Source organism: Vipera ursinii (genome assembly GCF_947247035.1).
Source record: "Vipera ursinii genome assembly, chromosome: 7".
Taxonomy (NCBI): Eukaryota; Metazoa; Chordata; class Lepidosauria; order Squamata; family Viperidae; genus Vipera; species Vipera ursinii.
The window spans coordinates 57,890,706-57,902,152 of NC_139521.1; the positions used below are offsets into that span (position 1 = coordinate 57,890,706).

Sequence of the window (11,447 nt, forward strand, 5' to 3'; positions counted from 1 at the left end):
AAATTTGCTTCAGATTTTATTCTTTGTGGTAATTATTCTCATAAAGTTTATGCGGGGCAAATCGTGAGTCCCATAACATTCTTTGCTTATTCTTTAGAAAAAGAATAAACCATATTTTTAATGCAGCACACAGGATGCCATCATAGGGGAAATGCTAGCTTTTGAGCAGCTTTCATTCCTATTTCACTTTCTGTCTTCTCAGTTTTATCTTGCAATAACCGTCCTATCCACAGCTTCACAAAACAGATCAGGGAATGCTGTACTGATTGGCCAAAAATTGTTGCTCTTGACCTTGAAGACTAATTTGAACAATCTCCTCAGAAAAACAAATGTATACATAGAAAAATATATTTACATACTGTATGTTGTGCTTTAAATTGAAATATATGAATGTTCAATTAAAAACCATTGCCTGTTTCCTACAAAATAAAACTGGGGAAGCATTTTAGAAAGTCATTGAATCAATTTGACTGATCACCAAAGGCTTTTTCATTTTGATGAATGAAGCTGTAATTCTTCCAGTTATGTGCACAGAATGATGTTTCCTCTTGGGACAAGGAGTAATGGAGTGCAGAGATGTAATTTACCTTGGAAATTATGCTATGATTTATGCCCCCCAAAAATCATTTTCAGCACTTTTCAGTCCAAGAAAGATGCCATAATGTAATCAGAAAAGTAAACACTTCTGAAAATTAAGACAGAGGAAATTTTTTATAAGAGAACAGTACTCTAAGGTCATCTAGAAGTGGACCTGGAATGCCATGAAGTTTAAAAATGAATGAACTAAAGTTTAGAAATGGGACACTAACAAAAAAAAGTTGGTTCTAAGATGAATATTTCTATTTCACCATAAAGGGGACCACAGAGGATTCACATTTGCATACGTTTGGTATTTGGAAAATTATATATATATTGATATTATTTCTCTAATTTTGAACATTTTAAACAGTATAATCCAGACATGTCAAACTCACAACGTCACGTGACATTGTGCAACATATCGGGATGGTTTGGCCATTGCCAGCAATGGGGTGGGCCCAGCTTCTGGATGATTTGTCTGGCCTGCAGGCCGGCAGTTTGACACCCCTAGTATAATCAATATAGAGCAGACATGTCAAACTCACAACGTCACATGACGTCACGTGACTTATCAGAACTTTTTCCCATTGCCAGCAATGGGATGGGCGCGGTTTCTCTGTGACGCTCTGGCCCGCGGGCCGGCAGTTTGACACCCCTGATATAGAGGTTTAAAAGAAGCTTCTTTTAAGAATAGATGATACGTTGCTTACACATATTACTTAGATTATGATTTGGACACACTTCAGTTGGGCTTTAGGTCAGAATATAGTGTCAAAATGGCAATGATGACTCTTTGATTATCATTTTAGAATATGAAAGGGAATGGTGCATCTATCCTTGTGCTTCTTGATGTCTCAATGGCTTTCAGTACCATTCGCCACAGTTTGCAGAGTTGAAGTCACTCTCTTACAGTGGTTATCATTCTTCTGGGGCCAGTTTTCATTCTTCTGGGGATAGAGATTGCACTATGGAGCTGCCTTGGAGCTCAATGCTCTCAACTCCCATTTAATATTTAGATAAAAACAATGAGTGAGTCATCCATTGGTTTAGGGTCTAATATATCAGTACACCATGATTACCTAATATACTTCTTGATCCCAGGCTGCCCAAGTGATGGTTTCAATGTCATGAACCAATATTTAAAGGCTACTTGGATTTGGATAAGGAGGAACAAGCTCAGGGTGAATTGTGCCAAGATCAAGTAGCTATAGTTATTTGGGTCTCCTAGACCTGGGAACTTTTCATCTTTGGTCTTGGATGGGATTATATATCCCAATTTGAAATTGATACGCAATTAGAGGGTCATCTGGAACTAACAGCTCAAAGTAGACAGCAACTGTGACCAGGATGGCCTTTACAAGATCCATCTTGTGTACCATTTACACCCATTCCTAGAACATAATCCTTCAGTCACCGAAGCTACTCATCTCACAACTGGGCTACTACAACACCTTCATAAGGGCTGCCAGTGAAGACTACTCAAAACTACAGGTGGTCCAGAATACAGCAGACTAGGAAATAAGGAGCAGATCACATTATGCCCATTTGTTATCAATGCCTCGCAATCTGCACTTGTTTACAAGCTATGCTTGTTGGCTTCTAGGTACTATTCAAGATGCTGGCTATAACTTTATAGAATTAGTCCTGGGTATCTGGGAGCCATCTCTCTTCAATTGTATATTCCCACCCGGTACGAACTAGAAGAATGGATATCTCCAAGTCTCTTCGATTATCTTCAGGCCTCTTCAGTACACACTCAGGACATAGAATGTATGCCTTCTTTATTGAGGTTCCTGCCTTCTGGAATACGACACCACCACCACCAAAAAAAGTCTGAATAATTCCCATCCTGATGGTGTTCTGAAAATCACTAAAAACTTGGTCTTCTCCCAGTCCTGGAAATTAGGTATCCCCTGTCTGTTTTTCTTAGAAACATTTTGGGAAACATTTCAAATATTTATGATTTTTATCTCTGTTTTTGTTTAATTCTGTAATGTAAGCTGCCTTGTGATGATTGTAATTCAGCAGTCTCTAAATGTAAATGAATAAATAATTTATACTAAATAACTATGTACCAAGATACCCAATGAAGTGCAAGAGGATGCAAAACACACATACAGTGTAACCTGTCCCTCCCAACTCAGGGCTCTTCAGGTTTGTTGGGCTCCAACTCCTACACCTTAAAAATGATGGTGGAACAAGTGTGACAGGAGTAAATGGCTGATTCTGTAGTGGTGCAAAGCAGTCTGGATACCTGTCAGAGAAAAGCAGATACATAACTAGAGTTATGGAAACCTTTCATCCTACAGTTCTGTATGGAAGTGGTAGACAACGCAAATGGAGAAAGTAAATGGAAGCAAAGATCAATTTTAGTATTGTGCAGGATAGCAAAGAAGCCACAGGCCCACCAGGTATCAACCAAAGAAGCATGCCAGACAGAGAAAAAGCCTTCTTTCAAAGATTACACACTGATTAAAGTGTTTGCTTCAGAGATGTGCAATCTTTTGACAGCTGAGTGGGTGGGGATGGGACTGGAGGCCTTGTCTTTGTTTTTCAATTGTAAGAAAATTATTTTGGAGATTATATTTTTTATGGCACAACCAACACAAACTATGAAAATGATAACACTACCATACATCAAAACATTTCAAAAACAACCAACAATTGCAACCATATGATATCACTGTAGGACACAAACTAACACCCTCCAAAACATCTTGAACAAACAAAAAAGCCCAGTAGCCCAAATTAAAACAAAACAAATCAGGAGTCATCTACAATATACAGTGGAAGAACCGTAACAATGTTATATAGGCAGAAGACATCCATTAACAGCAATTAGGATATCCATGAACACATCCATGAACACATCCATTAGCAGTCCTAAAACACAATCAAAATTCTTTAATCTCACAACATATGAGCAGCCACAGTTTCAAATGGGAAATTATTAGCATCTTTTTTTCTTCTTCTGTTCAATTGTGTCCAGTTCTTGGAAACTGCATCCTAGACAAAGCTAAATCCAAAAACACCATGGAATTTTTGGAAATTTGTCTTTCAGACAAATCAAACATCAGTAGACACGGGGAGATAAAGCATATTTACATGCCATTCAAAAGAGACAATAAAAAGCTAAGAAACAAAAAGAGCAGAACTCATCCTTTCCAGCAGCCAACACTCAGATAAGCAAAGATTAACACCAGACAGTCAAGCAGAAAACAATATTCTAATCAAGGAACTACCAAGAAGAAAACCATACTCCCACCAAAACTGGCAGGGCAAGCTACTGCATATAAACAGCAGCAAGCCCCATACTCTTCTGCATTGGGGATGTTACCCAGTGCTTCTTTTGTAAAAGAAAAAGGTGCCGGAACTCACACATGTCATACAACCCGCCTTGCCTAACCTACAAGGTTCTATCCAAAAAAGGTGCCAGAACTCCGTTCTGAGCGTTCTATGAGAAAAAAGGCCCTGATGTTACCTATTTGGACAATGAAAGGTCTGCAAATAAGCAGCCTTGTTTAGAGGACACCAAGAATTCCACATTCAACTCCAAGCAATATTATTTCCTCTGTTGGCATTTCCCATCTATCTGAATATTCCCAAGAGATGTCATCTATAGTGCTGCATGTTAAGCTGCTATTTTATTTATTCACTTTAGTTTACACCAATGGTTATTTGATTCAGCTATCCTCTAAAGCACAACAGCTATCCATCCATATGTCAGACTTAATCATTCAGGTCATAAGTAAAGTGCATTGCAGAAGACTGAATTCAATATCAAAATACTCTGTTATCTGAGCAAAGGAAAAGGGAAAATGTCAAAATAAATTAATTCCTTTTTCATCATTCTGTTTTGTTTTTCCAAATGTTGATAATATTAAAAGACACTTACAGGCTACAGAATTGTAAAAAAATGGGGAAATCTTTTTTTATTATTTTTGTCTGTTTGCTTCCAGGTTGTAAAAATGATGATTGTGGTTGTATTGACATTTGCCATCTGCTGGTTGCCATATCACATTTACTTCATTCTTACTGGAATCTATGAAAATTGGAATCGGTGGAAATATATTCAGCAAATCTACCTAGCAACCTTTTGGCTTGCTATGAGTTCTACTATGTATAATCCCATTATCTACTGCTGTCTCAATAAAAGGTAAGGTTGTGATTTAAGAGTAATCTATTTAGAGCTTTGGAAGCCTGGGCATTTTTTTCATTCATCTATATTAAATGAATTCCATTTATTCATTTTTCATCCTGGAAATCAAGAGATAAGGAAGAAAAGTACTACAGCTCTCTTTCTGTATTATAAAAAGAATTATTTATCCAAATGCTCAGAGCAGTTGTTTAGAAATATACACTTCTGTTGACATTCTTTAGTCTATATTCATTTCCTTCCCATATCCTTTTTCTCACCATTTATAAGACTACACTTCACCTAATTTGTACGATCCCCTTTAATTTATTTCATTTGAAGTAGTGAGGGACCAATTAAAGGAGGTAACTGAACAAAAATACAGGAGCAAGAATCCTAAAAGGCAGCAAGAGTTGCTGTGTCATTATTTTTTTTTAACAAGATAGGGCAAGTTTAAAGATTTAAGGTGCTGGTACTTACCTTTAAAGCCCTACATGGCTTAGGCCCGGGATACTTGCAGGACCATCTGCTGCTGGGAATGAATTCCCATCGCCCAGTACGCTCACACAGAGAAGGCCTCCTCAGGGTACCGTCGGCTAGACAATGTCGGCTGGCGACCCCCAGGGGGAGGGCCTTCTCTGTGGGAGCGCCAGCCCTGTGGAACCAGCTCCCCCCTGAGCTTCAGATAGCCCAAGATCTCCAGTCCTTTCGCCGCGGCCTCCAAACACTCCTTTTCTACCTGGCTGACCTGGACTGACAGGGATTTTAATTATGTTTACAATTTTTAACTCTAATTTTAATTTATTTTAATTTTTAATTTTAATTTATTGTACAGAGGCCTTTAATTTTAATTTTATCTTAATTTCTGTATTTATTATATGTTATTGTTGTTAGCCACCCTGAGTCCTTCGGGAGATAGGGCGGGATATAAGTCCCATTAATAAATAAATAAAAATAAGTATGCAGAACATAATTTCTGCAGTAATGTCCAACTAGCAGGTAATTTTACTAGCAAGTCATAGAAAGCATTAGTATTTTGTTACCCATATCAGAATAATTTATTGCAATCTACATGTGTATCTGTGTCTGTCTTTGTTTGCATACAGCATACTGTATATCTGAACCAGTAGCAGTAGCAGAGAGCCGGCTGCAGTGCACTCTACATTAAAAAAAAAACCCAGAAAAGAGGATAGAGACAGAATAAAACCATCAGCAATATTCTGAGTGGTTCTTCCATAGGGATGCAATGGAGAATTTTGTTTTTGTAGTGTTTTTCTATCTGATCTGGCCTGTCTTCAAACCCTAAAATTTCTTTTTCAGGGTTCTCTCCCTGCGCCGTATTGGATCTCATTCTGATCCATTTTCAGACGTTATCTTGCTGGAATAAGACAGAAGTCTTGTGCCCCCTTAGATAATTTATTTCCAACATTTCATTAAGTTGAAAAACAGCAGTAATACTTGCAATTTTCTGAGAACTATCACATAGCTATGCGGTGATGAAATCAATATGCAGATATTACAAGGCTAGTGGAGTAGTCACATAAGAAGCTTCAGAATAAGAAGGGACCTGGCATTGCTGAGAGACAGCAAGCAAGAGTAGGCAGAATCTTCTAAATTAAAGACATCTCCCACCTGGGCTGCTTTCAAAGAAAGCTAATTTACTTTTCTCCCTTGTGTCTCTACCACCTGCTTACAGATATTCCCTGCAGAAGAGGCAGCAAAAGCCAAACATAAAACAATTTCATTGTTTTAGAGGGCAGGGTTTTATTGGCAGTACGTCTTTTCATTTGCTGATGTATTACATTTATTAGCTATTTAAATCACCAAAGCAGCTCTAAGCCTAGAATAAAACTCATGTTGTCTGGGGAACTCTGGGAGTTGAAGTCCACATATATTGAAATTGCCAAGTTGAAAACACTAGACTCAGTCTTTGAAATATCCCATTCATCAGTGAGAGTGATAATGGAGAGGACAAGGTAATCTCAGGGTAAGGGCTAACAGGCTGAAATTGCACCTTGCATTCATTCGGTATAAATGAAATAATCTCCATATTCAGTAGAATCTCATGAAACAGGCATAATAAGCCACCCAGAGTACTTGGTTGAATTGGACAATGAAAATTGAATATATAAAGTAAGTAAATAAATAATATTTTTTTCATCTTTTGTAACTAAGAAAGTACAATATGACCTATGGAAACTTACTTGAAATTCTCTCCTTTGAAATAATGTTTAAACCAAACTGAATTTCATGAATGAAACTTGAACCAATAGTAAAACATACAGTATGTATAAGAAGAGGTATTTGCCAGCACAGGCATGGTAGACCAAAATCAGTGCCAAAAAATATCATAATATCAAGGCATTTTCTCCATCTTGTCAATGTCATCTAATTATTATTTTTTAAATGCTACTTGAATTTGTAGTTCTCTGAGTGCTTACATGAAATAGCATGGGTAGTTTACACATCAACAAAAAGGATCAAATGCTTACCACACACAAAAACAATGGCATTCAATTCATATGAATAAATACATATGGAAAGTAAAACACAAATGGAAAATAATCCACATATTTGAGACCTCTCATCATTCTTGTGGCTTTTTTGGTCAGACTTTTAAGTAGAAGATGCTGTCTGAGAGAATGACACCCTATCTGAGAGCCAGCAAAATTCAAAAATACAGATGGGAATAGGCTGCTTGTCTGTGCAATATAAGCAAATTGATACCCAAACAAAAATCGGAACCTAATTCAGTTTTGATAGACTTTTGAAAGGGGACATTAATTGCTATCACATATATGCAAATATTTTTAGACGATAACAGAAAGATAACAAGCACAACCTTTAAGCATCTTGTTCAAAAACCTGCCTGTTGCAATCTTATTTAACACCCACATAATCCCATCATGATTTGCATCTGGCATAGAAATGCTGCTATGTTGTTCTTTCTATCTTCCAATCAAAACTGAAAATGTATTGAAATATTTATTATTTATCTGACAAATTCAAGATTAATTTATGTTGCAAGTAATTTATCTAAAGAGAGCTTCATTTCCTTGTGTTTGGGGGGTCAGCAGTGTTATTTGTAATATTGCTTTGCACATTCAAGGTATAATTAGGCATGAGTTGAATCAACTGAGCTGTAACTCAGCAGTAATTGAAATGGATGAGTCAGTGTTTATTGTGTTGAGGTCTAAGTCCATTCTATATCTTTCTTATAATTTTTATTTAAACAAATTTTAACCATTCAATATTTGCTTTGAAACTATGTACATGAAGTTTTGTTTTGATTTACTCAACTTATTATATCATCTACTCTAAATATGCATGTATTTTATATATTTTTAAAGGATCACCTTTTCCACATTTACTCCTAAAACATTACCTTTTCTATGCATTCCTCTTCAAGATAGGCACTTTTATAACCATCACTGCAAAATTTGACAAAGCATTAAGTTTGAACTGCCTTCTCATCCAGATTTTTTATTATTTATTAAGTATATATAGCACCCACCTGATCAACCTATTAGCCAGGAACTGCAAATTATGTTCTTTTTTAAAACAAATTGTAGTCAGAATTATCTAGTCTCTCAAGTGGTATTTCAAGGTAGATATTTAGGGCACAAATGGGCCCTGCTAGCAAAAAGGGCAGGAGAGATCCACTTCATCAAGGATAGTTTATCATATTTTGGAAAAAAAAGTGATGGATTTTCTAATGATGGCAATGCTACAAGTTATAAACATGTTTTCTTCAACTGTATTACTTTTTTGGATGGAGCAATAGCATTTTTTGAATGCTGCACACATACAAAAGTATACGAAAGTACATGTCTGTCCAATTCCAAGCAGTCTGGCCCCTTCTTTTTCTATATGAAGAGAGTTTAATTCACAGAAAATGTGGGTAGTCCTTGTTTACTGACTGCCATGTTTAGCAACTGTTTACAGTTACAATGGTGATGAAAAAAACTTTATAGCCAGTCACAGGTATGTAAAGCAAAGAAAAACTGAAGATCATAACCACATTTGTGGTTTCACTTAGTGACACCCCTCACTAATAATCAGGTTGCCTGTTACACTAGGACCATCTGTGAAGTACCGTCTAAGAACAATATTATTCTTAGATCATATCACATATACATGTGTGTGTGTGTGTGTGTGTGTAAGCCAGTTGTAAATTAACCAACTGAAAAGGAGGAAGGGTTGTTGAAATATCTAATCTGTAACTTTTCAGATGATGTTTGTTTTCTGCTCTTCTGATGACATTGTGCATTAAAGAAACTGGGAACCAGTCCCTGATAACTGGACAGCACAGTCTGACACTCTTTGAAATTAGATGCAGAGATGCAGCTGGATTTGCATTCTGTTTTATTAGGTTCCTAGTAGTTTCAACAGATGGGACTCCAGTCCTTTTTCCAATTCTGCTATTAAGATGTCTCTACGCATCTGTTGCAATTAGAACATTTCTTCTACTGTTAAGCCAAGTTCATTACAATTTTTATCCATTAGCTCTAATTCTACCTTCTGGAGTAATCAAGAGCAAGTTGCTTCCATCTCCTGTAGGACAACTCTTCTGAGGTTTAAAGGCCACTATCATGTTCCTATTTTAAGTTTCTTTTCTCTAGGCTTAATATCTCTAAGCCTTTCACCATTCCTAGTAGAAGTGGAATTGACAATCTCTATCGTATTGGTTTCTTACTCTGGACATACTTCAGTTGGTATACACTCTTCTGAAAATGTAAAACCCAGAATTAAACTCAGTTATCTAGAAATGTATATAGGTACTCCTCGAGTTAAAACCACCGTTGAGCTCAAAATGTATATTGCCAAGTGAAACATTTTATGATTTTTTTTCTTTCCACAATTGTTAAGTGGATCATTTGTTAAGTTAGTAACACGGTTGTTAAGTGAATCTGGATTCCCCATTGACTTTGCTTGTCAGAAGGTTGCAAAAGGGGCTCAGATGACCTTGGGACACAGAAAAGGTCATAAATATGAACCAGTTGCCAAGCATTTGAATTCTGATCACGTGTTCATGGGGATGCTGCAAAGGCTGTATCTTTAAAAAACGGTCATAAGTCACATTTTTCAGTGCCATTGTAACTTTGAACAGTCACTAAACAAGCTGTTGTAAGTCGAGGACTACCTGTATTTGATTAATTCTTCTGTAAAAAAATGTTTGCTATGAGATATGTCAAATATGAAGTACATACACTGTGGTACATGCATGTGTTTTCCAGGTTCCGAGCTGGTTTCAAGAGAGCTTTTCAATGGTGTCCTTTCATTGAAGTATCTAGTTATGATGAACTGGAGCTTAAGACAACTAGATTCCATCCTACCAGGCAAAGCAGTTTATACACAGTTACACGAATGGAATCCAGCATGTCAGTAGTGTTTGAATCCGGCGATGGAGAAAGCAGCAAGTCTGTGCACAAGAAAGGAGCACAAGAAGCCAACGCAAATGGGTGTTCATGCAGGAGTTCCAAAGCTACTTCAGCAGTGTCAGGTTACATCAACTCTCCATATACATCAGCGGACGAGTATTCCTAAAGCCTTTCATGCGGTTGTAACAGATGTGAGACGAAGTCACATAGCTAAGAAATAATACAATGCTATTCTGCCTTAGGATCAAACATCTGGAAAGCAGCCCTGCTTCAGATATGGAGTGCTGACAACATGTGTATATATCTTGCCTATTATCATCAACCTTCTTTGATCCAACCTGATTTTTGTGTTTGGGGAAAGGCAAAGAATGAGTCTTGTTTACATCAACATTGTGACTTAGTACCATGGGATAAATTGGAACTTCCATGTAAATTATATAAAACAGGTGGGATTAAGGACAATTTATATCCCACTGAAATGGGCAGCAAAAATGTGTCATGTTTTCAATATTACCTAAAAATGATTGCTCTTAATCGATACCTTATGAAATAACATTATGTGGGGGTGGGCCTGTTCTTTGGAATTAAGAAAAACAGGGCTGTTACCTAATCTTGATATTTATTTATTTATTTATTTATTTATTTATTTATTTATTTATTTATTTATCTTCCCATCTCAGCAAGCAATTTTGGGTGGCTCACACCTCAATATTACTGATTTTATCATGTACGTGTTCTAGGAGGATAAAATTATTTTAACATTGAGGTACCGGTTGATAAATTGCTTCTGTTCTTTTGAAAACCTGAGATTGCCAACTTTGAGTGCAAGGGCTCTAAACTGACACAGCAGTTGTTACTATTTTTTTAATCTGTCCTGCACCTGATTTCCTGCCCCATCAACTGCACAGCAGGTATGGAACATGTTCACGAAATAAGACCAGAATGAAGCAGGTTTTCCCATTTGTTACTTTCATAGACAAACAAATGTCTGGGTTGCATTTAAATAGGAAAAAAAATCAACAAGTGCTTTTCACTGTATCACACTAGATCTTCAGGTTAGCTTGTGTGATAGCTTTCTTAACTTTGTTAATCACATTGATATCCATAGGTATCCAATGCAAATTGCTATGTCATGGAAATGACAAAACATACATTCCAAAGTTACGATGTAACTCCCAGGCTTTCCTATTTGCATCTTGTGGTTGTATGAACACATGTTATACATATGATTTGCATTTCAATGTGTGTTTCATCATCTGCAAACACACCAGCTCCCTTCTGCAGATGTGTACAAGGAATCTTCTTCGAATTGTTGGTATCTTTTAATTATCTCCAAAATATCTTCTAGCAGG

The 11,447-nt window shown here is 36.7% G+C and overlaps 1 protein-coding gene across 1 annotated transcript in view; it reads left to right on the forward strand.

Moving 5' to 3' along the window:
- The window catches only part of TACR3 (tachykinin receptor 3), a gene marked incomplete at both ends in the record, with an annotated part of 46,541 nt that extends 36,280 nt beyond the window's left edge, over window positions 1–10,261 (forward strand). Inside the window, 2 exons of the mRNA XM_083368089.1 lie at window positions 4,539–4,735; window positions 9,952–10,261. Coding sequence (XP_083224215.1) covers window positions 4,539–4,735; window positions 9,952–10,261 — 507 coding nt within the window. The remainder of the gene's footprint in view (window positions 1–4,538; window positions 4,736–9,951) is intronic.
- Between the last annotated feature and the right edge of the window lie 1,186 nt (window positions 10,262–11,447).